The sequence below is a fragment of the Chelonoidis abingdonii genome, chromosome 3 (assembly GCF_003597395.2).
Source record: "Chelonoidis abingdonii isolate Lonesome George chromosome 3, CheloAbing_2.0, whole genome shotgun sequence".
NCBI classification, from domain to species: Eukaryota; Metazoa; Chordata; order Testudines; family Testudinidae; genus Chelonoidis; species Chelonoidis abingdonii.
This window is the reverse complement of record NC_133771.1, coordinates 36,822,285-36,849,910: the sequence shown is the minus strand read 5'-3', so window position 1 is coordinate 36,849,910 and position 27,626 is coordinate 36,822,285. Positions and strand designations below refer to the sequence as shown.

Genomic DNA, 27,626 nt, shown 5'->3' with positions numbered 1-27,626 from the left:
ATGACTGCTCATCTCAAAGGAGAAAAAACTCAAGTTTTACCTGACTTTCTACATCTGAATGACCTGGCGTGTGAGGCTGTAGGAGGAAAGGTAAATGTATGCAGTTCAAAAGACAAATTGTGCTTTTAGTGCAGATTATACTTGACATTTCTACAGCTATTTTCTGCTGAGGATCTAAAAGTGTTTTGCAGACACCAATGAATTAAGCCTCTGAATATTTCTGTGTGCTAAGTAGTAGTATCTCCTTTTTACAGATGGGAAAACTGAGACACAGAGAAATTAAGGGATTTGCCAAAGGTCACATGGGAAGTCTTTGGCAGAGCCAGGAATGGACCCCACAAGTCTTAATTTGCAGTTTTATAATCGGAACACAAAGTCTTTCCTAGTGTTCAAATTCTGAAGATCTAAGTTAACAAAATTTTGACCTATGTTGGAGCTAGCCAATGAAAGAAGTTAGATATACCCAGTGAGATACATCCACTTTGCAACAGAGAAAATTGTCATCAGTGTTTTTGGGTTTTCTGAGTCACTCATACTGCTTCCTATGTTCCAAAGAAGGGCACGATGGTAGTAATGCTATTGATGATGCATTATGACAAGGCTGTAGAAGGAGACAAAAAAGAAACCCCACATAATTCTCCAGTAGAGTGACAAAAGTGGTAGATAACAATGACCATCTTGCAAGAATGTAATTCCTACAGATGCAAGACAAATAGGTGGCCAATGGTTCTTTTCCTCAACATGCTTGATGTTGTTGGGATTTCAAGTTTCATCATTTAGGTCAGTGACAATCCTGCTTGGCACCACACTTGCCGAAGATAAAGAAGGCACTTGTTCCTTGTCAATCTAGGACAGGGATCAGCAGTGTTTGGCACGCAGCCCACCAGGGTGCTTACCCTGGCGGGCCGGGCCAGTTTGTTTACCTGCTGCGTTCACAGGTTTGGCTGATCGCGGCTCCCACTGGCCGTGGTTCACCATTCCAGGCCAATTGGGGGCTGCAGGAAGCGGTGGCCAGCACATCCCTTGGCCTGCGCTGCTTCCCGCAGCCCCCGTTGGCCTGGAGCGGTGAACCGCGGTCAGTGGGAGCCGCGATCGGCTGAACCTGTGGACATGGTAGGTAAACAAACCAGCCTGGCCTGCCAGGGTGCTTGCCCTAGCGGGCCGCGTGCCAAACGTTGCGTATCTCTGATCTAGGAGAATGACTTGTAGATACACATATAAAGAGAAGAATCCTTCACACACAACATCTTACCATCCCCTGTCAAAGCAGCACTCTCATCCCTCGGCTACCATCAAAAAACAGCCACCACGGGAGCACTTAGAATACTCGGCAGTGGACACTGCTAAATTTGCCCAAGGTCAGCTGACCTAAGAACCACAAGCAATATGGAGAATGTAGTGAATTTGTATGCCCTGATAACTCTATACTGATGCTGATGTGTGAAAATTGCATACAGACTCACATTGAATGAGACTCCAGCTAGTTCTTTCAATTTGATATTTAAATAAAGATTTTTCACCTAAAACATTGAAGAACTGTTCTTAGTTTCTGAATGCATTTGGGGGACAAAAGTCCCCCACAATATAGTTAATGTAACTTTTTTCTCAACACTAGATGAAGGTTAAAGAAAAAGGTGCTCTGCTGTAAAATGAACCATGTCCTTAAGACTGTTCAGTTTAACACATTTATGTACAAAACAGAAATACATATTCACAAATACCGGATTGTATCTCATTGATGGAGGTACCAGTAGTATATTTCCACTAGCAGGGCTTCTTGTCCTGCAGCTAAGGGGAGGTAAGAATCCTCAGTGGAAGGACAGCCTGGTTTGTGATTAAAGAGATGTTTTGTCCACTTGTTTTTTCTGCATCATGTCATATGAATCCTCATAACAATGCTTCTAGTCTGAAGAACCACTCAAGAAGGTGGAGGTTTTCCAGGTATATGGATCATGAGTTATTTACAAAGAAAATGAAACAAACCCTTCCCTATGTCACAGCAGTAGGTAAAAATTTTGTAAATAAAGATGCAGAAAGAAGAGTGAGGCCCTGATCCTTAAGCAAACAATTGAACTCAATGGGGTTCTATGCCATTTCATTGGAGTACAGTATTGGAAAGAGAAATGCATACAAAGATGAAGAAAGAAGAGTAAGGACCTGATCCTCAAACAAAGAATTGAATTCAGTGGGTTTCTATGCAGGTTCATTGGAGTATTGGAAAGAGAAATGAAAGAAATCCTTTTTTTAAAAATATGGTCTTATATGTATATGTCTATAAGCCTTTAGGCAACGTAATATTTTCTTTTTACTGGATAACATTTCACTAGGAAATGAAATAAAATAGTATATATTTATAATAATAATTTTTTTTATTTGTGTAGATTATATTTGCAACGGATGACTTTTTTGCTCCTGCGGAGAATCTCTTAAAGGTATGGTTGGCTGATATTCACCACTTTGGAGGGTTTGCACAGACTGTTAAAGATTTTAGGCTTTAGAGGCAGGGACTGTAATTTACTGTCAGAGACCAGGACATGCCTAGTGGTTAGAGCGGGAGTCAGCTGTCAGACCCTAGGGTTGAGCCAAAGACAGAAGTGAGGAATCATAGGAGAGGGTCAGAGTTGGTTTACTTGGAGTGAGGCAGGGCTAAGAACAAGCAAGTACAGAAACCAGGGGTGAAAGTGGGCCAGTACAGGCCGGTGTGGTGTATCAGTAAGAAGCTCACTGGCCTGTACCCAGCCGATGTTAAAGCACTCCCACATCAGCGCTTTAACATTGCTGCACCCCCCTGTTGGCGGCCCTGCCAGTAGAGACCCTATCGGCAGGGCTGCCAATGGTTGGGGGGGAAGGGGCAACTGCCCTGGTGCCAGCGATTTAAAAGGGCCCGGGGCTCCTGGCTGCCACTGCGGCAGCAGCTGTAGCCCCGGGCCCTTTTAAATTGCAGCTGGAGCCCCGGGCGGCAACGGAGGGTCTGACTGGGGGAGGCTGACCCCCAGCCCCGCCCCTTCTGCCCGAGGCCCTGCCGCTTCTGGAGGCCGAGAGCCGGGCCCCCCTACTGGTAAGAATTTAATATTACTTTCACCCCTAACAGGAGCCAGCACAGCCATGGGCAAGTCCTTTGAGCAGCCAATATCCTGCTGCTGCTATTGGTCTTAAAAGCAGGTCTGCTAATGCCGATAGCCAATTGGGAGGTTTGGCCAATTAGGTGATTCTGCTTCAGCCAACTGTGATTCAGTTGTGGGTTCTCTGTTGCTCACTAAGGAGGTGGAGTTAGCTGGTCCCAGGCTCAGCTGCAAGCAGGGCTGTCTCCTGGGGGTGTGGGGCCCGGGGTGGAAGTGACATCACTTGGAGGGCTGGCCGCGCCAGGAGCAGGTAGGGAAAACTGTGGGGTGGGACGGTGCCTCTACAATCAGCCAGGCATGGCCATGCCCACACTCCACCCCACCCTAGGACCCTGCTTTGGCGGTGCTGCATGACTCCAGAGGGTTGGGGTCACGCCGCCTGTCTTCCCAGGGCTGGGGAGGCTTCAGTGGCACTACCACATGCTCTCTATCCCAGCGCACTCTCCCTTGGGTGGATGGGGCGGGGCTGAGGGTAGCCTCCCCAGCCAGTGGTTCACCTGCCACCCATGCAGTGCCAGCCAATTGCGCCGCCCCACAGGGTCCCCCAAAGCACGGGGCCCAGAGCGGTCGCCTCAATTTGCCGTCCCCTAGGGACGGCTCTGGCTGCAAGCCCTAATTTCTGACATTTATTTTGTTTATACAGTGCCAAGCACAATATTGATGGATCTGAGCTGGCTGGCCTCTAGGCACTGTCACAATATAAATGTTGAATGATAACTGATCTTTGTAATGCATCTCTGCAATTTCATGTATACGTTACTAGGAAACTACTTCCATTGGCTTTACAGGAAAATTACTTACCTTGTAATTCTGCTTCTCCCTTTGCAAGATTCTTGTTCTTGGCTCCCTAGTTGAGACAGGCAGAACTTCCTTAGTTGTCTAAGGGCAGTGGGAGTGGGTAGAAGCACAAGACCTCCTTGGTCCCCATTGTTTTTTATGTGTGGAATGTAACTGTAATACGTAGAACCTTCCAGTCACATCCTAAATTAGCAAGAAGCAAAAGTTCACCAAATAGAATCAAGCCAATCATTGAAAAATTAATGCCTCTGAAATGCAGAACAATACAAACACATAAAGATGTAGGGCTAAACTCCACCAGCTGAAGATGTCTGTGCAGGAAGCAAACCCCATTGTGTGCACTGATTATGCAAAAACATGCTTGCATTATTATGAGAACATAAGAATAGCCAGGCTTCATCAGACCAACAGTCCATATAGCCCAGTATTCTGTCTTCTGACAGTGGCCGGTGCCAGAAGCTTCAGAGGGAAAGAACAGAACAGGGCATTTATTGAGAGATCCATACTCACCTTCTGGCAGTTAGAGATTTAGGGACACTCAGAGCATGAGGTTGCATCCCTGAATATCTTGGCTAATAGCCATTGATGGACCTATCCTCCATGAATGTGTCTAATTCTTTTTTGAACCCCATTATACTTTTGGCCTTTACAATGTCCCCTGGCAATTGTTCCACGAGTAGACTGTGCGTTATGTGAAGTACTTCCCATTGCTACTTCATCTTTTGCATCCAACCCATTGGCTGGTTTCATCCAACTTTTGCCTCTTGTCGTAAACCAGGATTGCTGTCTGGGGCAGTGACTGCCTTTTTACTGTGTGTTTGTACAGTGCCAAGCACAATAGGAGCTAGTGCAATACAAATAAATAATAATAAATAGGTTTCCCATCAAACTTTGAGGGAGGTGGGTGGATGAGTGTGAATCCTAAATGATAAATCTTCTGAGAAGCAGAATTACTAGGTCCAAGATTTTTCTCTAAAGATGCCATCCAGGAGTGTGTGTGTGTGTGTATTTTAACCAGAGCAGGATAAAATGTTAAAAATTTGAAATTTCGTGCAGGAAAGAATTTCCAGAAACATTCAATGTTGGGAGAACTGAAATGGAAGTTTTTGGCTTGCTGGCGGCTTCCCTGGGAGCCTGGGAAAGTAACTAGCCAGGCAGCTGGGCAGCCTGGAGATCAGGCCTGCTGGGGAGTCAGCCAGGTGGGCTGCTGGGTAACTTGGTGGCCAGGGACCTGGCCACCCACCTCCCCAGGTAGCCTATAGTCCACAGAAGCCAGCTAATCAGGGAGATGGCCAGCAGCTCCCCAATTAGCCCTTAGAGCCAGGAAGCTGGCTAGACAGGAAGTGGGCCACCAAGCTTTCCGAGTAGCCCAAAGAGCTGGCTACCAGACCACTCAGCTCCGTTGGTAGTCTGGGAGCTGGAGAGCCTGGAACAGGCTAGCCTAGTGAGCCTGAGGGCCCTTGCTCCTCAACATCTCACTTGGTGGGCTTCTGGAGAGCCTGAGCCCGGAAAGCTGGCTATCCTGGGGAACTGTGCTGTCTGTCTGGCTTCCTTGGCTGTGCGGTGAGCCGGATGCCTGCCAGTTGAGAAGCTGGGCAGCCTAGAGAGCCAGAGGGACCCTAGGCTCTACAATATCCTACCAGGCAACTTGCCAAGCAGTGGTGGGGAGCCCAGGGAGGCAGGCAGTGGGTCGGCATGCTGGCAGGAAACCAGATGCCTGGCTTCCATCAATCATTATGACTGAATGGACACATTCCGCAGGAATACGTCAATTCCACAGAACAGAATTTTCCAAAAGAAAACATCTGACCAGTTTTAGACATGAAAAAGAAGGAATTTTTGCATGTGCATTTTTGTTTTCAGCATAAAAGAAGGGCCAGATGCCTCCCTCTCCTACGGCACCTCAGTCATTACCCCATGTAGTGCACTGCCTCGCCAGTCTGTGTGGTCTCTCAGTCACAAACATACCACACATTTTCACCACATGCATATTTATTCTTTCCTTACAAAGTATCACAGGGTACTGCAAGGATACAGCAAGTAGAAGATTCCACACAGGCTTCACTCCTCAGCCCCAGGCTCACCGGCTGATTGCTATGTTCCTCCCACTAATATTCTCCCAATTACTGAGCCAATTGCCCCATTATCCCAGCAATCGCCACCCACGTGTCAGTGATCCCCAAAGGAAATTGATTAATTGGCTTCAATTAAGCCTGTACTCTTCTCAATGCTGGAGCAACCTCAGTGACCAGGGTGCTACTAATAGAGCCCTGTCAGGTGCCCCAAAACACTATTATAGCCTGTAGGCAACCAGAAACAAAGGATCTGGTTCTGCATTGTCTCTTCCATTATGAAGTCATTTACACTTGTGCAAAGTGACTACAAGGTAGCTGTACAATGAGTCAGTTGGTAATAATGAAGGGTGGTGACCCCTATTACTCCTCTGACATCTTCATTGTGACCAGTGGCTCTTGCTACTTTTGATAAAGGAAACATTTGTAGAGGCTTGATTATGCTTACTAAACTTTTTGATTCTTGATTACTGATTTATTTCAATTGCTGTCTCATTACTACTATAATAATAACTTCTGAAAGGTTCTCAGGTATAATCAGAATTCAGGCATTATAGTACAGTGGAAAATATTTCAGAGAATCAAGTGGGATTTCCCCTCTACCCTTGCCTCAACTACCATTTCCTTTCATCACCTGATAAATACTAGCCCAAACATTTAGGAACATAGGAGCTGAAGAGTGGAAGGGACCTCCTATGTTGCAGAGTCCAGTTTCCTGCTATTTGCTGACAACTCTGCCATATAATCCTGTTCATACACCTTTCAAGCTCCATTTTAAAACTACTTAGGTTAACTAGTTTTCTTTGCACACATTCTTCCTGTGACTACCCCTCTTTTGAGGAAGCAACTTCAAAGTACATTTTAGCTCTGATTGGAATTTATGATGAAATTCAAATATTTCCATTTAAAATACAAAAAAAGTTAGCAAACTGTTCCTACAATCATTACACATGCAAAAATCCCACTGAAATCAGTGGGGTTACTCTGAATTGATACCTGGATATGTAACTGAAAGAATAAAACTGGCACGTGGAAGTCCAGCTCCTCAGCCCGAGTAGATCAGTATAAATCCATTGTTTGATGCATCTGATATTTTTCCAGAGACTAGAATGACATCTATATGCTCCTTTACTAATAAAATCAGTCAAGTGACTTGAACCCTGCATGTTCTGTGCTGGTCAAAATTCAGTGCTCAGTACACTAAGCTTAGTGGCATAGTACTGGTATAAGTGAGGAAAGAATATGGCCTGTTGTTCTTATTTATTTTTTAGAAGAAGAGTCCAGTTCTTAAACCAGATGAATTTACTGATTATGGAAAGTGGATGGATGGATGGGAGACAAGGAGGAAAAGGATTCCAGGTAACACACTTAATATTAATCACTTAGTAAATAGTAACAATAAGGGATTTGAAGAAGAGGTGGGAAGAGGAGATGACATTGACTGACATCATTATGAAGCCTTCCAGTTTTGAGAGTAGTGAGCTTGGGGTTGCTGGGACTGAATGAACCAGAAACTCCAAATGAATCTTTCATAGTGTGAACCACCACATGGACTAAAACTACTGGCTTGGGTTCATCCAATCTATATGAATCCAGACCTTCAATTTTTGCACAGTTCTACTGAATGGCAAGCGTTTAACCAGTAGATAAATTCATGAGTTTAATGCATACTGAAAAAGCTCCAGAAACAGCTTACAAACTTCCTGGGAGTTTGAGTTCTTTTTGTGCGTTAAGTGTACATTCTGTGATGGCTTTTGTTGTCATGACTTGCTCTTTTGTGTTTTGTTTTTATCTGAAGTACAAGTACTGTATATATACTTGTAGTGATTTGGAGAGACTCCTAAACCTGCCATTGCTCACTCCAAAATAGAGATGGACCCAAACCAAAACGCTAGATCCAAATACCCCTAAACTTAGATGTATTCAAAATCTAGACTGAGGTCTTTGTCTGAATTTTTAAAATGTCCTCTATTTGGTGTGAACCAAACTCCCTGGTACAAGCACACTCAAAATTCTGGGTTTCGAAATACAGATCTGAATCCAAATTCTGTCTTCTGAGCTCAGCTTTTCTCCCAAATACATGCATATCACCACATCTTGAGAAAAGGCAACCAGATAGCCAAGTTTGAAATAATTCTTTCTTAAAGAGTTGTCAGCTTATCCTTTGATTTTCTGTCCAAGGCCTTAGGAAACCACGCAGCTTTTTAAAATCCAAACATCTAATGCTCTTCAAAATGCCACTATAACAATCAGCAAGTTGGTACTATTCATGTTTTGTCAAGTATGCTTAGTGTCTTTATGGAGTTCTTCAGGTTTTGATTACATGAAAATTCCTTCAAAACTTAATTGGAATGTGTTGTAGCTTTTGGATTGTTTTACACATAAGCTGATTTTACAAAACCACAGAACTGAACACCTCCAAATTTTGGTCATATGGAGGACTGTATCTGGATTTAAAGTTAACAGCTTGAGCCCTTTTCTTAAACATATTTATAAAGCAGGATTGTACCTTGTCATGGTATAATTCCTCACTCTGAACTTTAGCGTCCAAAAGATGGGGTACCAGCATGAATTCCTCTAAGCTCAATTACCAGCTTAGTACTTGTAGCGCTGCCACCAACCAGGAATTCCAGTGACTGGTACACTCTGTCCCTGCAAAACTTGCCGGCCGGGAACCCAAGCACCAGAGCCTCTGGATCTTAACACACGGAAAGTAAACCCTTTCCCCACCATTGCTCTCCCAGGCTTCCCTCCCTGGGTTACCCTGGAAAGATCACAGTGATTCAAAACTCCTTGAATCAAAAACAGAGAGGAAAATTCACCTTCCCCTCCTTCTCTCTCCCCTCCCAAACTCTCCCTGAGAGAAAGTAATCCTAACACAGAGAGAAAATTAACGTTTCTCCTCCCTTCCAACATTTCCTGGTGGATCCAGACCCAGTCCTCTGGAGTCTCACCAGAATAAAAAAACCAATCGGTTCCCAACAAGAAAAGCTATTAGTTAAAGAGAGAAAAACAGTAAAATTATCTTTGTAAATTTAAGATGGATTAGGTACAGGGTTTTTCAGCTATAGACACTGGGAATACACTCCCAGCTAAGTATACAAGTACAAATTAAAATCCTTCCGCCAAATACAAATTTGAACTCCTTCCAGCCAAATGGACATTTGCAAAATAAGAAAACAAACACAAGCCTAACTCGCCTTATCTACCTAGTACTCAGTATTCTGAACTTATAAGAGCCTGATTGGAGAGATTGGAGAGAAACCTGGTTGCACGTCTAGTCACTCTCAGAACCAGAAGAGAACAACAATTAAAAACTAACAGCAACACAAAACTTCCCTCCCTCAAGATTTGAAAGTATCCTGTCCCCTGATTGGTCCTCTGGTTAGGTGACAGCCAGGCTTACTGAACTTGTTAACCCTTTACAGTCAAAAGAGATATAAAGTACTTCTGTTCTATTAACTCCTACTATCTGTTTATGACATACCTGCTAAATATTGTTGAAGTGAATTGCTGCTTTTATTCCCTGGTGTTATATTAAACTAGCTAGAAAAGCAGTTTGGCCTCTGTCTTTCAGGACATGATTGGTGTATTATCCAGTTGGGAGTACCAGGTATTGTCCATGGATTTGAGGTAAACACATCTTTCTTTGCTGGAAACTGTGCTCCTCGTATATCAATTCAAGCAGCATGTCTGACACAAGGTAACTAATACATTAATTTATATTAGGTCTCCAGATATCTTAGCGGAAGAGCTATTTGTGCCTTACATTGTATTGCTACTATTAGAGCCTTATTATTATGGGATAAAGTTAAGTATAATAAATTGTTTCTTATGGTAGATAAAATAGTTAAATTTCAGGCATTGCAGAGTTAGTGATTGGAGTGATGTAATTCCTGGAAATATCACCTTGGGAAAACAGCACTTCTGGCAGTGCAGTGTCAGAAACACTGGGTGACCAAGGCTGTGAATGATGGGAGAATACAGCTGTTACTTTCATTATTTTAGATCACAAGTTCACATCACTTACCCCACGATGTTGTGTGTGCTTAATAACAAAACACGTTTTAGAGAATAACACATTTTTTAATTCTTAAAGAAAGAAAATCCTCCAAAAAGGGCTAAATCCAGAGTCCAAAAAACCAGCCTGAGTAGTCAGGCTGGATGCCAAGCAGATGTACTATGGGAGAAATCTCACCACTCTTCCCACCCAGCTTTAGATGGCTCAAGAACTATTCCATTAGAATGAATGAAGTGTATCCATGGCTCTGGGTGTGGCCTTTCCACAGTGAATGATGGGAAAAAACATGTAGGAGCAAAATCTTTTAGCATCATTTCTACCCCTTCTTGCCCTGGCTCCGTCTCCTCCTTTCCCTGCCTGGTGCCACACTGGTTGCTCAAGTGGGTCCGTTCTGCGCTGATATTACATATCTCTGCTATGTTCCTCCACTGTCTTCTGTACAGCTCTCCCTTTGTACAGCAGAACTGCAGTGGTTCCACTGCTAGGGATTACTCTGGGGCTCGAGAAGATGAGGTGGGATTTAGCTCAAAGAGAAAAATCTGAGCTATTGTAAAGCAAAAAATTTGAAATAATTAAGCTAAATGACTTATTTTTGTTAGTAGAAATAATATATCAAATACGCTTCCAGCACAATATATTTTTATAGGCATGGTCCACCTAAAATAAGTATTTCTACAAAATGATGAGCTTCTTGTGATGGCATTACTCAGCTGATCAAATAGTGCTTTTACTACTTCTGTCATTCTATATATGTTAGTATAAAAACAAAAATATTTCAGTAGCACTAGTTACTGATTATGCATGTGTTTATATTGCTCCTGCAGTGGATTTACCAGAGTTTTGGCCAAGAGGGGACAGGATAGGAACTGCAGCTTCAGATGAAGAGTTAAAAGCTGTCAAGAAGGTATAGTCTGTTGGAGGCTGGGCGGTTCTTGGGATTCTAATGGGATACAGAAGCTTTTACTTCTAGATCATAGTTGGAATTAGGCATAATTTGATTCAGCGTTAATGTTGAACTCTGATGTCTTTTCAGAGATCTATTATTAGAATGAGTGTTGATCTGAATCCAGATCCTTGTGAGCGGGTGTCCATAATACCAATTGTGCTGATGGCTTTAACCAGCACATTTACTTTGGCACTGTCAGCAAAGAGGGCAACAATTTAGTGAGCATGGAAACTGAATTATCCTTTCACACTTAGAGGGGGCACCTCCAAAACGGTGTTGAGATGTATCTGTAGGAGAGCCTAGAGAAGTTTGCATGCCTGTGCTGTACCTCTGCCTTGAGTATAGGACTTCATTTTTCAGGGCTGGCACCTTTCAAGAGTTCTCAAGTCACTTATTATGTTTTAAAAAAATAAACAGGCCATTACTGTGAAGTATATAATTGACATGACAGTTTAGTTGTCCTGCACAAGTCTTTTCTTCATTTAATTCCACTTTGTTCCAATGAATCTTGCTTACTTGTGGCCTCATGTTGGATGCCTCCATTTTTAGGTGTCAGACTTTAGATCGGGGATTGGCAATCATTGGCATGCGGTCTGTCAGGGAAATCCGCTGGCGGATCGAGATGATTTGTTTACGTGCAGCATCTGCAGGTTTGGCCGATCACAGCTCCCAATGGCTGCGGTTCACCGTTCTAGGCCAATGGGGGCTGAAGAAAGCAGTGGCCAGCATATTCCTTGGCCCACGCTGCTTCCCGCAACCCCCATTGGCCTGGAAGGGCAAACCACAGCCTGTGGGAGCTGCGATTGGCCGAACCTGCTGATGCTGCAGGTAAACAAACCGTCCTGACCTGCCAGTGGATTTCCCTGACGGGCCGCGTGCCAAAGGTTGCCTATCCCTGCTTTAAATACTTTAAACATATTAAGCTGGGTACCCAAATTTAAGGGACTTTTGAAAATGGTCATGTACAGGTCACATAGGAAGTCTGTGGAAGAGCTGGGAATAAAAATTCAATTTCCTGACTCAGAATCACAAGATCATCCATTCTTCCTCTCTTGAATACCATGGGATATTTGCCTGAGTAAGGACTGCAGAATCAGACCTATAAAGTCTGTGTTGCATTGCTCCTGGATTTAAGGTTGTTCTAGGAATATATACTAGAGTTACACTAGTGTAAATCAAAAGTCAGTCCACTGGAACAAGTGGAGTTACTTCAGACCAACACCAAATGTAACTGAGAGCAGAATATGGCTCCTTAACTCTTTATTTCATTTTTGTTTTGTAATGAAAATCTCAGCTTCAACATTATATTAGCATCATATATTTATTTATTTGTAAATAAAACCTTGGGAAAATAGGAAGTACTTCCCTACGCATTTAATCAAAGAAAACCCCACCTTCATCTGAATGGTCAATCCTCAAAAATGGATGGTTTATTTCAAACTTTCTTACATGACTGATGAATTTCTTTGAAAGTTCAACTCAAAGGTAATTATTTTGAAACTGTATAAACACTGGGGCTTAGAATGCAAATACCATCCCAACCCTACCTGTAAAACACAGGTGATTAATAAAGGAATTCTAGCATGTATGGGGTGGAGAAATAAGGGCTCAAATATATTAGAACACATTGGGCTGTATTAAGCATAATTAATAAACATATGGACTAAAGAAGAATATCCGTCACATTGATTCAGACAACTAATTAATCAATATTTGTTATCAGATGAAGTCAGATGAATGGACTCTTCTGGTTCCTATGAAAGAGTTGAAACCAAGATACCTTGATACTAGCCTCAATTATTTTTCTGCCAGTTGTAAGAGGAAGTGGACTCACATAAGGCTCAATATCTATCCAGGTAATTTATTTTTATATATCCAGGTAATACACACATATACAGAGAGAGAGTGAGAGAAAGAGACTCCTGAACTATGGTATTCAAGAGTGGTAGCTGTGTTAGTCTGTTCTGCACGGCTGAGGTTATGGAGCAAATGATGCTGCTTTTCCACAATTTCAGCCCGTGCACATCAGCTGATGCCCTCTACACCAACATTCCACACAAAGATGGACTACAAGCTGTCAGGAACAGTATTCCTGATAATGTCATGGCAACTGGTGGCTGAAATTTGTGACTTTGTCCTCACCCACAACTATTTCACATTTGAGGACAATGTATACCTTCAAGTCAGCGGCACTGCTATGGGTACCTGCATGGCCCCACAGTATGCCAACATTTTTATGGCTGACTTAGAACAATGCTTCCTCAGCTCTCGTCCCCTAACACCCATACTCTAATTGTGCTACACTGATGTGCTTCATCATCTGGACCCATGGAAAAGAAGCCCTTGAGGAATTCCACCATGATTTCAACAATTTCCATCCCACCATCAACCTCAGCCTGGACCAGTCCACGCAAGAGATCCACTTCCTGGACACTACAGTGCTAATAAGTGACGATCACATAAACACCACCCTATACCAGAAACTTACTGACCGTTATACTTACCTACATGCCTCCAGCTTTCATCCAGACCACATCACACGATCCATTATCTACAGCCAAGCTCTGGGATACAACTGCATTTGCTCCAGTCCCCCAGACAGAGACAAACACCTACAAGATCTCTATCAAGCATTCTTAAAACTACAATACCCACCTGCTGAAGAAACAGATTGACAGAGCCAGAAGAATACCCAGAAGTCACTTACTCCAGGACAGGCCCAACAAAGTAAGTAACAGAACGCCACTAACCTTCACCTTCAACCCCCAACTAAAACCTCTGCAGCACCTCATCAAGGGTCTACAACCTATCCTGAAGGACGATCCCTCACTCTCACAGATCTTGGAAGACAGGCCAGTCCTTGCTTACAGGCAGTCCCCCAACCTGAAGCAAATACTCACCAGCAGCCACACAACAAAAACATTAACATAGGAACATATCCTTGTAACAAAACCCATTGCCAACTCTGTCCACATATCTATTCAAGAGACATCATTGTAGGACCTAATCACATCAGCTACACTATCAGGGGCTCATTCACCTGCACATCTACCAATGTGATATAAGCCATCTGGTGCCAGCAATGCCCCTCTGCCGTGTACATTGGCCAAACTGGACAGTCTCTATGCAAAAGAATAAATGGACACAAATCAGATGTCAAGAATTATAATAATCAAAAACCAGTCAGAGAACACTTCAACTTCTCTGGTCACTCAATTACACTAAAAGTTGCAATACTCCAACAAAAAAACTTCAAAAACAGATTCCAAGAGAAACTGCAGAACTAGAATTAATTTGCAAACTGGACACCATTAAATTAGGCTTGAATAAAGACTGGGAGTGGATGAGTCATTGCACAAAGTAAAACTATTTCCCCATGCTAATTTCCCCCTACTATTACTCACACCTTCCTGTCAACTGTTGGAAATGGGCCATCCTGATTATCACTACAGCATTTTTTTTCTCCTGCTGATAATAGCCCACCTTAATTGATTAGTCTCATTATAGCTGGTATGGCAACACCCATTTTTTCATATTCTCTGTGTGTATATATATCTTCCTACTGTATTTGCCACTGCATGCATCTGATGAAGTGGGTTTTAGCCCACGAAAGCTTATGCCCAAATAAATTTGTTAGTCTCTAAGGTGCCACAAATACTCCTCGTTCTTTGTGGTATTTAACAACCTGTTGGCTGGTTCTGTGTCTATCTAATCCCACTTACAGCTGCCATCAGAACAGGAAGAGAGCAACTAGTTTGAAATAAAGTAACTAGCAAAGTGCTGGGTTAGGTATAAGACTTGGTATGATGATTAGATTAGATGACTGCTTTTGGTTGGCTAGTGGGATGATCAAGCAGAAACAAGACACAACAATAGGCAGTAAAGTCTATTAGCACAGCATAATCTTTATAAATACAAAGCAAACAAGTTAACAAAAGCAAAAGGTTTACAAACAAAAAATTTCCCAGCCAGCAGGCTAGCCTAACCTTCAGAGTCTTGGTAGGGAGCCCTGACTTCCCCCAGGTATTGTCCTCTTCTCTTCTTCCCTTCCTTTTTCTCTCCAGCAGCCCTTCCTCTTTCACAAGTGTTCAAAGGGCATCTGGAGTTCGCCCTGGTGCACTGGGGATCAGGAGCGCCGCCAGCTTTTTTGCCACCCTAGGCGGCAGAAGGTCCTGTCCCCGAAATGCTGCCCCCGGCAGAGGTGGCGGAAGGTCCCGCCCCTGAAATGCCACCCCCAACAGAGGCGGCGGAAGATCTGGCCACAGCGGTCACCGCCCCCCAAATGTTAGCTCCCTAGGCAACTGCTGAGTTCGCCTAATGGGTTGCGCCGGCCCTGCTAGGGATTAGATTGTATTCCTGCACCCTGCCACACATGGGGTTCATGATTCTAAGTCAATAGACTTAATTTGCATCTCATTAAGTTCACTTGGTGTTTTGGGTTCAGAACCAGAAAATGTCCTGTGAAATTCAAAGTGAATGCAGCAAAATCTGACTTTCAGAAATCAGCAGAAAAACAAGGAAGCACCCTCAAATGCTGGGCTCCTTGTGCAATGTGTTTTATACTTGAGTCTTTTTTGCTTAAATGTGCTGAAGTTTCTTTATCTTTGGGTCTCTGGATCAGGCAACCCTGTCTCAGACAATTGCTAGATAGTCAATAGTTCCAAAATGAACACATCAGCTAACAGGGAAATAGTGGAAATCTATTTTAGGCCTATAACCCTCTCTCTGACAATTGGATTGCATTTAGTGACCCAAAGGTGATTTTAGTTATGTGAGATAGACTTCAGCCCTTAGGAGGCTAGCCTGTCCTGAGCAGTTTTATACCTTCAGGGCTCTGGCAGTTTTCCAGGGCCAGAGCACTAGACTGTGAAGGAAGGAGGACCTGAGATGGAGGAGGTGCCAGACCAGGGCTCCCAAGCAATGTTAGTCCTGGCTAAAGCTGTTGTTTCTGGTAGGAACAACCAGTTTTCTCCCAGCCTTCTTTTCTTAATTTCCCTGATACTGATCTCACTTACATATTTATGTGTGAAGCATGCACAGGAAGCAGTATGGGGTGAATAGGTGAGAGAAACTGGCTGAGGATGGAGCAGAACAGGGAGACAAAAAAGGTAGCTCTGTACATAAAAGTTGGTGGCAGGGAGCAGAAAGCTCATGCTCAGTCAGAATGGGGCCTTCTTGCAGCAATTATGAGGGACCAGAGGTCAGCCAGAGAAGCCTCTTTGTGTTATGTGCATATCTTGGGATTTCAAAATTTGTGAGTTTAATTCATTTTTTGGTGAGTTCAATTAAAAAAGTATAGACACCACTGCCCGGCAGCAATGCACACCACCATGTAGATCCTGTGGAGATAAACGCAACAAGAAGTACCGTGTCAGAAAGACAGCTTCCTCTCTGGGCCCTGATTGGTCTAGGCACCCTATTTAAGCCCAGGAGAAGTTCCAACAAAGTGGACTCTATTGCCACTGCCAGTGTGGGGCCTGCCTCTCTAGGTCTTGGACTCCTGGTTCCTGACTCTAGCTCTGCATCTGATGCTGTTCCTGGCCTTTGACCATCACTGCTCCGACCATGAAGCATGACTGCCCAATCCCCAGACATGACAGTTGCCTGATTGAAATTTCCTAATGCATTAGTATACATCTGGATAAAGGATGCACTGTATAACAGCAGCTTCTTTTGTAGAAAAATGTTCAATTGTCATTTAAAATAATATTTTGGCTTTTTAACAAATTTCTGAAACTCTCATGAGAAGTAACCTTGGAGCAATCATAGAAATGTAAAGCTGGAAGGAATCGCAGGAGATCACCTAATCCATCCCAAGCACACTGAGACACGACCAAGTATACCTACAATGCACAAATATATCCAGAACTGTGTTGTTATAAAACTTGTTTGATGTTTCTATCAGTTTTGCCCTTTGATTTTTAGCTTGCATTTTATAAACTGCAACTCTACACAATGGTTTAAAGGAATTGCCAATATTCTCAGATTCGACTGCACTGTGGATTATTAGTGCACTGACGTGTTGCACGGATATCCTACTGGTCTTGATGTTTATTAATGACATCATAAACTACAGAACTCCTGTGTGGAAACGTGTTGTGATCAGCTTCCACACTGAAATCCAAGCTCTTTCCTTTCATTCCAAAGTCTGTAGATTAAAAGGAAAGTACATCTTGCATTTGCCATCTGTGCTGTAATCTGCTTCTGAATATGTATAAGCAAGGCCCTCATGGTTCTATTCATTCTTAAAGATAAAATCATTTACTGTAATTTTATTTTTTTGACAGATGGTGGGATTGCACGTTTCAAAGTGTATGGTGTTGTTCAGAAAGACTGGTCAACTTCTGGCCCAAATGACTTGGATGACTTGGTGGCAATGGAGAATGGAGGTATTTGTGTTGGATTTAGCAGCGCTCAATTAGGCCACCCAAGAAATATTCTAGGTAAGTTAAAGGCATTACTATTTCTGGTTTTAAATACTAAAAGTAAACTGTATTCAAGCATAGAATCAATGTTAATCATTCTCCTATGCAGTTTAACAAAAACTCCCTCTTTGGTCACAGTAGTCACAACAACTGGTTTAAAGTAGAATTTACTGAACTATGATTTAGTCCTGTAGTGTTTTCTCAAACAAAACTCACATGAGATGCGGGTCTTGGCCCTACCCACATGGCTATATGAACTTACGAATTCAGTAAATTTGTTTTGTTAACTTAATTTATGATAGACGAGATCTTCCATAGGGGCCAGGATTTCTAATGCCCTCTGTAAGAAAGGATTTCACTTCTAGGCCACTGGCCAATAGTAAATATAAATTGTTACAATTAGATGACTCATTCTGTAGCCAGAGCCCAGATTATCTTCTCCTGTGGCAAAAACTTTGGGAAGACCACAAGGATTTCCTCATGGAGAATCCTCTGTAGCATGTAGACAATACGGTTTTATTTCTTCTACCACAGAAAAGCTGCCCCAAACATGGCAGATATCTTGGAATCTGCAAGATACATCCATATAGAGGTTCTGAACTCCTTGCCATGCTCTTCTCCTATACTCCTCGGCTCCCTGGCAGTGAGACTCCACTGGAGCCATGCTACCAGGGACTTCCTGTTGGCCTCAAGTGGCTCGCAGGGACCCTAGTGTGTTCTGGGAATGGTGGAGGGTGTGTTATGCAAAATAGTGAATAGTCTGAGGTGGTATTAACTCTTTCAAGGAAATTCCACTGGGCTAGGGCAGGGGCTGTAATGTTTCCACCACTGGTCTGCCCCTTCCCAAATTCCATCCTCTCTCTCACATAGACCCCAGATCATGTGGAGAGGAGGTCTGGAAAGTCAAGGAGGGAGAGGAAATGGTGCTTTGGAGGGTCCAGAGCCTTTCTTCCATGTGGAAGAACGGACATCCATGGGTGGAGCACTCCTCTGCATGTGGCTCTTGGGGGATATGATCCGTCCTCTCTCTTGATGCTCTCAGTCTATATCCCTGTGTAGAAATGTTCACATCACAAAACCCACCACCACTGGCAGTCTCAGCAGAAGCAAAGGACTGAACTGAACATAGTAACAATTATTCTGGTCCCCCTAGAAATGGGCTTGCCTTGTTACGGTTGTGGCACACTGGTGGGGCAATGTGATGAAAATAGCATATCCATTGCCTGCAATGTACATGTTCAGTGGATATACAGCAAGCTGACATATCTAGAAACTACAATCTAGCATCTTTCTTGAGCACTGAATTCAGAAGAAATATTGAAAGCAGAGAGAAACCACAGCTGATTTATAGAGAATACCCTCCACTGTGTTACTGTGACAGGGTGCTCTTAGTAGCTATAAACTGAGCCCTTTGGAAGCCAGCACCCTGGTCTCGTAGAACACCCAGAGCACTGGTTGTAGGATTAGTCTACACTAGACACGCTACAGCAGTGTAGTTGCACTGATGCAGCTGTACCACTGTAGCATGTCTGGTGAAGACACTATATGCTGACAGGAGAGAACTCTCCTGTTGGCATAATAAAACCACCTCCATAAAGGGAGTAGCTATGTCAGTGGGAGAAGCTCTCCAACTGACAGAACTGTCCACACTGGTGCTTAGGATGGTGTAGCTTACATGTTATATTCATAGATTCATAGACTCTAGGACTAGAAGGGACCTCGAGAGGTCATCGAGTCCAGTCCTCTGCCTTCATGGCAGGACCAAATACTGTCTAGACCATCCCTGATAGACATTTATCTAACCTACTCTTAAATATCTCCAGAGATGGAGATTCCACAACCTCCCTAGGCAATTTATTCCAGTGTTTAACTACCCTGACAGTTAGGAACTTTTTCCTAATGTCCAACCTAAATCTCCCTTGCTGCAGTTTAAGCCCATTGCTTCTTGTTCTATCATTAGAGGCTAAGGTGAACAAGTTTTCTCCCTCCTCCTGATGACACCCTTTTAGATATCTGAAAACTGCTATCATGTCATGCTATCAATATAACCTGTAGTGTATACAAGCCCTCAGAGTAGGAGAGACTTAGTTTGCGTTTGAAAGGGCAGAAGAGAAACCTGGGGGGCTGATGAGCTAATTAGCTCACCAGCTGTATAGCTCTGAGAAGAAAGGAAGCAGTAAAAAAGGCTGAGCCAGGGAGCAGTGTGGGGGCTGGAGCCAGCTATTGGTGAGGTTGGGAGAGGTTGAGAGCTGGGCTTGGAACTCTGGGGCAGCTTGGGTTGGTGGCTGACTGGCTGACCATAGCTGGAAATACAGACTGAAAGTGAAAGGCTGGAAGTGAAAGGCTGGAAGTTATGTTGGAAAATGAGGGAGAAGAAGTAATGGGTGAGGAATGGCTTCAGATTAGGAAGAAGAAAAAGGAATAGAAGCATTTGTATCCAAAGAACAGGAAGCAGAGAGGGGTGGATATAGTCTTACATGGCTGAGTAGACTATAAAGATGACATATTAAATGAAAATTTCAGCATTTAGGAACTCAAAAAATCTATAGACAACAGTTAAAACAGTCTCAGGTGAAGATAGTATATGTAGTGAAATGCTCAAGCACTTACCAGTAGGAAGGTTAAAAGATTTATTGAAATTATATAATAATATATGAGGAAAAGGAATATTATTGGCAACAAGCAAAACATGGCAAATTATGAACAGTATCTGATGCATATAGACCTATTGCCCTCACATCATGTGCGGGCAAAATTATGGAAAGAATGATAAATTAGACAATAGTAGCATACTTGGGGGAAAAAAAAGAAATTATAAATTGTGTACAAAGTGGTTTCAGGAAAGTAAGATGCACAATTGATAACATTGTAAGATTAGAAACAGAAATACAAAAAAACCATGAGGAATAGAGAGTTTGACAGTTGTCTTTTTGGATATTGAAAAAGCATATGACATGGTATGGAGGGAAGGCGTGCTGTATACACTATCCGCAATTGAAAAAAAAACACAGAATGTTCTGGTGGATAAGTGATTTCTTAAGTGATAGAACCATACAAGTCAGGGTGGAGGGGGCTTTTTTTGAATATTTATAAACTTACTAATAGTATTGCACAGAGGGACATTATCAGCCTAACCCTATGTAATGGTCTGATTAATGATCTCTGGAGAGTATAAAGGCAGGAATAAGTATTACTCTATTTGCTGATGACTGTGCTATATGGGCCAAGCACAGAAGACTTAAGATAGCTGTGGAGACAATGAAAGAGGCGGCTGGGAATGTCAGAATGAGGAGATACTTGGGGATTTAAGTTCAGTTGTTAAAACAAAGGGAATGATCTTCACAAAAAAGGAAGTTTGGGGAGAATGGAACCTATATCTCTAAACGGAAGGAATACAGGTTGTTCAAAATTTTACATTCAGAAGTTATGTTAGATGATAAAAGAACTTGAAAAGGTTATATAGATAATAGGCTGAATCTGCTGGGAACAATTGGGGTTACAGATACGAACACATTGTTATTGCTGTAGAGGACATTAAAAAAACCAGTTCTATATTATGGATGCTAAGCCTTTAATTCAGTTTCTAAATCAGCATACACATACAAGAAGGCTGATGCAAGCCTAAGCTCTGTGACTTGCACGTGGTGCAAGTATTACGACTCCTTTGTGTGCTTCAGGTAGCAACTGTAGAAATGCCTATAAATTTAAGGATTAAATTGTTAGATTTTGCCTTTTGGGCTAAGGTTAATGTAAATAGTGAAGATAAGAATACAAAACAAATATATGAGGATTGTTGAGAATTAAGTAGACAAGAAGTAACTGGGCACCACAAAAACTCCCATATGCTAATAGGGTCATAAGATGGGTAAAAGACTTGGGTGAAAAGGAAGGTCTGGAGAAATTAAAATCTTTAGTCATGGGAAATCGAACTATAGCTGGACAGTTGTCTCTCTCGATGTGGATTTGGAATTATATGAAAAAACCAAGGGAGGAGCAGGACTATTAAATATGATGACTATGACTTATGAGTTTATACATGGCAAATGGCTCACCATTTCTCTGGCCAAATCTCTACCAATGACTCTACAGAAGACTACACAGGTAGAGTGGGAATGGCCTTTTGTATCCCTGAATTTGGAATTCAGAGATCTATGAGTCTATTCAATGTTGTGGTCATTATGATGGCTGAATTGACATGCATACTCAGGGGCAGCTATAGGCATTTTGCCACCCCAAACACAGCAGGCAGGCTGCCTTCGGTGGCTTGCCTGCAGAGGGTCCGCCGAAGCTGCGGGACCAGCGGACCCTCTGCAGGCACGCCTGCGGGAGGTCCCCTGAAGCCGCGGGACCAGCGGACCCTCCACAGGCAAGCTGCCGAAGGCAGCCTGCCTGCCGTCCTCGCGGAGACCGGCAGAGCACCCCCAGTGGCTTGCCGCCCCAAGCATGCGCTTGTCATGCTGATGCCTGTGTCATAAGCAGATAGCTAAGGGTTAATGTTTCTTTCACCTGTAAAGGGTTAACAAAGGGAACCAAACACCTTTTTCTCTGCTAAAAAGCCCCTAGCAGAGAAAAGAAAAATATAATACTCCTACTGGCTTCTGGATTCTTACATCCCACCGCTGCCACCATGTCATAGCTTCCTACTCAGATTTGAACCTTCTAAGCTTAATTACCAGCTTAGATCTGATATCGCTGCCACCAGCCAAGGATTCCAGGGCTTGGCTCCCTTTGGTCTTCCAAAACCTTCTCTGGGGGACCCCAAGACTCAGAAGCCCTGAGTCTTACCATAAAGGGAAATAACCCCCCTCCCCTTGTCTTCTCTTTACTTCCTCTCCAGGCTTCCCCTCCGTGGGTTATCCTGGAAGATTACTGTACTTAAACTCCTTGAATTACAAAACAGAGAGGGCAATTTACCTTCCCCCCTCCTTCTTTTTCCCCTGAGGCTGCACAGATTCACCCTCCGTAAATCTAACACAAGAGAATTTCCCTTCCCTTCGTTCCTTAGCCTACCCAGAGAAAACTCAAACAGGTCTTAAAAAGAAAGCTTTATATTAAAAAGAAAGAAAAACACATTAACATAGTCTCTGTATCAGGTTGACAATACAGGGCCAATTGCTTAAAAGAAAAAATGAATAAACAACCTTATTCAAAAAAGAATACAATTAAACATTCCAGCAACTACACACATGTAAATACAAAAAACATATAAAAACTATATTGTCTTATACCTGTACTTACAACTGAGAAACAGAAGATTAGAAGCTTGAAGATAGAAAGATCCCTCTCATAGCCGAGACGCAGACAAAGGGACACACACCCAAAAATTCCCTCCCTGAGCTTTTAAAAATCTTGTTTTCTGATTGGTCCTCTGGTCAGGTGTTTGGTTCCCTTTGTTAACCCTTTACAGGTGAAAGAAACATTAACCCTTAGCTATCTGTTTATGACAGCCTGGAGCCACCCCTGTGCATACTGTTGGCACAGTGTTAATTGCTTTGCAAACCTGCACAACCATGATGCCAACAGTGGACTTTATTACCCCTCATTGGTATGCAACTGACAGGTAGCTGTCTGGTGTGGCTAGCTTCCACAAGGCAATAGTCACTTGGTTCTGCACTAGTGTGGCTTCTCTGAATTGAGTGTTCTGGTGTGGGAGGTTTGGTGCAAGCTCATTACACATCTCCATGAAGGTCTGTTTCATAATTTAGAAGTTCTGAAGCCACTGCTGGTTATCCCAGGTTTCCAAAATGATGTGATCACACTACACCATATGGTTCTCCTGCACCAGAAGCGATGATCCAACCATGGCAATAGCAGCATTCACCATATCTGTTCCATGGAACACAAGTGGATTCACCTGGATAAGGGATGTATGCCCAGCTATGACTGTTGTTCTATCCTATCTGACTCTTTATCAGATATAATGGTGGTTAGAAGGGGAGCCACATAAAACAGGGATGACTAAATCAAAGGTAGTACAAATGGGTATACACATTGTAACAGTGTGGATTCCGGTGCATGTTGGGATACTGGGCAATGAAATGGCAGAAAAAGCAGTGAAAATGCCTTAAAATTAGGAGGTTGATATACAGATCTCTTTGAGTAAACAGGACATCAGAATTTTGGTTAAGAGAGAACTTAAGAAGCAATGGCAAGAACTATGGGCCAAAGAGAAAAAAGAAGAAGGTTCTATGAAATATGTCCTAAACTTGAGGATAGTAGTATACTTAATAACTATGACAGAAGAAATGAATTAACTATATTTAGTGTGCTAACAGGTTGCTGTGACCTGAATGGTAACTTATATTTGCTAAACAAGCATGAAGATGGGTTGTGTGATGCATGCAAAGTCCAAGAAAGAGTTGAGCATCTGCTGTGGCAATGCAAGGACAATTTCATAGAGAAAAAGTTAGTCATAAAGTATCTAAGATGCCTTGGGACGAAAGAAGATAGTCCAAAAGGACTGGTGAGAGTACTGGGAAAGTGGGGTAACATTAAAAAAGCGTCACTTTGCTTTCTTAAGGATACAGGACACTGATGTTTTTTGCTTATGTGAAAACTGAGGTAGGTGACACTCGTAGTCTCACATGCTGAGTCTGCTGCACCATAAAACGACAGGAAAAGAAAGGAGAGGGGCTACACATGACTGCTGCTATGTTGTGATGTACTTGGACTATAAACATCAATAAAGACACTTGGTGGAGATACCCTGCTGGACTGTATGTGCTGCTTAATTCACAAAAAGGACTTACCAGCCAGGGTTTCCAGGAGCTGAAGGGGGAGCCTGTTCACAGTTACATATTTTTGTAGGGCTAGGAAGAGCAACATCTATGGAAGATGGTTGGGAAACAGCAAGAAGACCGGACAGGCCACCAGTTTTAAAAGTAAGGAATAAATGAGTTACAGTTCTGATTTTAGATCTGCTTACAATTCTTTTTTCCCCCAAGAGGTGTGTATATATGTTTGTGTGTGTGTTAGAGAAACTTGAGAAGATTTAAAGGAAAACTTAAAATAATGTTTTCTTAGAGGTGTCTTGTGTTCCCAGGAGGTAGCAGAAACTCATATTGTAGGCATTGCAATATATTCTCTAGGTCTAGTTCAAAGCTATTAGGCCCTATATAGTCTCTTTTTCTCACCATCTCTGTCTGGATTCTTAACCTCTCTTGATAATGAAATGAACTATACTAATGTGAGAGATGATTATTACTACAGCTCTATCATCTTTGGGAATCAGGTTCTTAAGAGAGACAAATGGATAAAATAATAAAGTCAAAGGATGTAATACTTATTGAGAAATGTGCAAGCTGCTTTAAAGGGAGCAAATTATTAATGGCCTAATCCTGCATCCATTGCAGTCAATAAGAGTTTTGCCACTGATGTCAAAGGGGGCCCTAAATAATGGAAAATAGGTTTAATGCTTATCGTAAGAATTGCATATGATGTGATATGTGGAATGATTGGAATGCTGGCACCTGCAACTGGAAAGGAATCACTTTGTTTACTCCTTTAGTTCACTTTTCTTTATTGGAACTTCAAAATTAGGATGATTTTGGCTTTCAGCCTCTAAAAATGGGATTTCTTCTTAAAGAAGAAAGCTACATAACAGCTATCCATAACAAAACATACCGAATCTCTTGTGAATTCTCTTTAAATGCATTATATTTGTATTGTCCTGCAGATTCCATATCTTACTCAGTCCTATTAATAGAGCTCTAACCTATTCCGTGAAGGTAGCTTTACCGGAGTAATGTAGTTCTTTGTGGAAAAAATTCTCATTATCAGAAGGGAGGTTGGGGATCCGGTGTTTAATCAGATTCATTCAATAGTTTGAAAGTAAAATGTACTCTTAAGAAACCAAGTTCAGCTAGTAAATGCAAAAATGTACCATGCGTTGCCTTTACCTTTTTGATTTGTGTGATTCACCGAACCATATAAAAGGTTTTTCCCTCTTATTTTCAGCCTGATGAGAAAGGTATCCTCCTCATGCCAGGGAGTGAATGGGCAGTTTTCCGGCTGGCACATCCTTGTCTAATAACTCACATTGAAATAGACACTAATCACTTTAAAGGTAAAACAAATGCTTCTTGTCTGTGCCCTGTATTTTATTGATCATACCAAAAATATATGTTGTACCATAGATATATTGTGCAGGACCACTGGGAAAGGTGGAATTAAACGGTTTCAGCAGTTGATGATCAGCTAAGCTTAGGGGCATCTAGGGTGTATCTCCCTTCTGCTGGGCATATCAGCACCAGGACTGCCCTAAGTCAGGGGAGGATTCCTCGATGCTGGGGGAATCTTTGAGGGCAGTCACTGGGTGAAATCCTGGCTCCATTGAAGTCCGTGGGAATTTTGTCATTAAAATCCTGATTCCATTAAAGTCACCCAATCGAACGGATCGGAGAATCTGAGCACTCTATATCAATTGTTACAAAGAGTCGAACTATATTCCTTCAAGCAGTAGGTTTCAAGTATTTGTAGAAAAAAGGATTTTATAGAACAAATATTGTATGATGAATGTGGAATTTATGGAATAACTTATGTGGATGTTTTCCATTATTGGTCATAGTGATAGAGGCGGGTGCATAATTCACTAATATTCATGAATAAATACAAGCTTTGTGATTTTTTTATATTAAAATATTTGTAAATAGCTTTTTAATTATTTGTCCAGCTCTACTTATTTTTTCTAGCCATCATTGCAGTACAAATGTAAAGAATCAAACCTGTGTTTTGTGAAATTCATTACTCTGTGTTTCAGCTCTGAAAGCCTAAATTTAGTTTATGAAATAAATTTATCTTAAGAAAATTATAATGCGACAAAAATATACAAAAGCATGTTACTGTTTGCCATCAGGTAACTTTCCAGATACTTGCAAACTCGAGGCCTGTGTTTTGAACACAGAAGAAGAAAAAGATTGTATAACACAGAAATGGAACCTTAATCCAAAATGGAACTCTTTGCTTTCTGTTACAAAGGTAAGGCTTTTATTTCTAAATTATATGAGCACTATGGACTGTTAGCCTATAGCCTATTGGCTGCGTTGAAATAATGCTTAAAAAAAAAGCGTTTTGTAGGTTTTTATATGAGTAGATCAATTTCCAAACACTACAAGGACAAAACTACACAGTATAGTAAGCAAAAGTGGACACGCATCTTGTTTTCATGATCTTTTTCTTTTTGTTTTCTTGGGGGACGGAGAAGCATTATACAGTATATCAGATGATAAGGAGATTATTTTGGATTCTTGAATTTTATAGCTTCTTCTCTGTGTACCTGAATTTCATCTATTTTATCTGTAGCTAAAGTTTTAGTGGACATATGGACCCTTCTGTTTATATGTAACAGCTATTCTGTTAAAAGGCAGTATTTAAGTATGCCAGTTTTTACCTTACATTTTTGTTTTAGCTTAAGCCTAACAAGAGGCATTTCTTTGATGGTACTGCCCTACAAATGCAGGATGTAATCACTCATGTGAGACTTGTTATTGTTCCCGATGGAGGTGTAAGTAGGATGCGTCTCTGGGGTTTCCCACGGACTCTGCTTTATACAAGTAAATGAAGAGGATTTTCTGAAAAAGGCTTTAAGGGTTATAGAATGGATGTTCACTTTTCCCCGTTATAGAAGCTTGAATATATTCATTGAATGGTACACATGCATTAAACTAAGCATGACTTTTTCCCAGCAATAATTCAGACATAACAATTCTGTATGTATTATGGCTGTACAATAATACAATGACTTCTCTACTCCTAGGAAAATAATGAATGTAATATATTTTTGCTGAAATGTATTTTTTGGGGAAAATCAATCAATGATAACACAGTGCATTCCTGGGTGATCATAGCTCATCTTTGTGAAGATCAAAATTGAAGGCCTAATTATTTTAACCACTATGTAAATCCACTAATTATCCTAAAATGCACTACCTGCAGCGTCTTACTGGTGAAAAGAAATAGCATTTTAAAATAAAAATAAATCAGAGACAGGCTTTGCTTTATTGTTATGTCTGTCTTAATTATAAGGCAGTCAAAAAGCTCTACTTATGTTCTAGTGCTTTCACTCATGTCCCATATATAGGCATTTCATAATTATTCATTATATAAATTATGTATTCATAAGCATCTCTACCGCCTATCCTTCTGATAGTACAAAGTGCTCTCTTGGATTATTTTGCCAAGATTCCAAACCCTAAGAAGAAAGACAGGTTGAGTCTCCTTGTCAGCCTCAAGTTTGTGTGTGTG

General features: G+C 41.9%; 1 protein-coding gene across 1 annotated transcript; it reads left to right on the top strand.

The window, feature by feature from the left end:
- Positions 1-26,943, top strand: ALLC (allantoicase). Its single transcript, XM_032791069.1, has 11 exons — positions 1-90; positions 2,382-2,432; positions 7,264-7,351; positions 9,570-9,695; positions 10,838-10,917; positions 12,683-12,815; positions 17,247-17,402; positions 24,192-24,265; positions 25,341-25,449; positions 26,239-26,360; positions 26,791-26,943. The coding sequence occupies exons 1-11, from the start codon at positions 1-3 to the stop codon at positions 26,941-26,943; spliced, it is 1,182 nt and encodes a 393-aa protein (XP_032646960.1).
- The last annotated feature ends 683 nt before the right edge of the window (positions 26,944-27,626 follow it).

Bases quoted from the DNA above. Each gene is read 5' to 3' on its own strand.
- ALLC (XM_032791069.1), top strand. From the start codon at position 1: ATGACTGCTCATCTCAAAGGAGAAAAAACTCAAGTTTTACCTGACTTT. The intron at 91-2,381 runs GTAAATGTATGC...TTATTTGTGTAG, and splicing joins GTGAGGCTGTAGGAGGAAAG to ATTATATTTGCAACGGATGA. The intron at 25,450-26,238 runs GTAAAACAAATG...GTTTGCCATCAG, and splicing joins AGACACTAATCACTTTAAAG to GTAACTTTCCAGATACTTGC.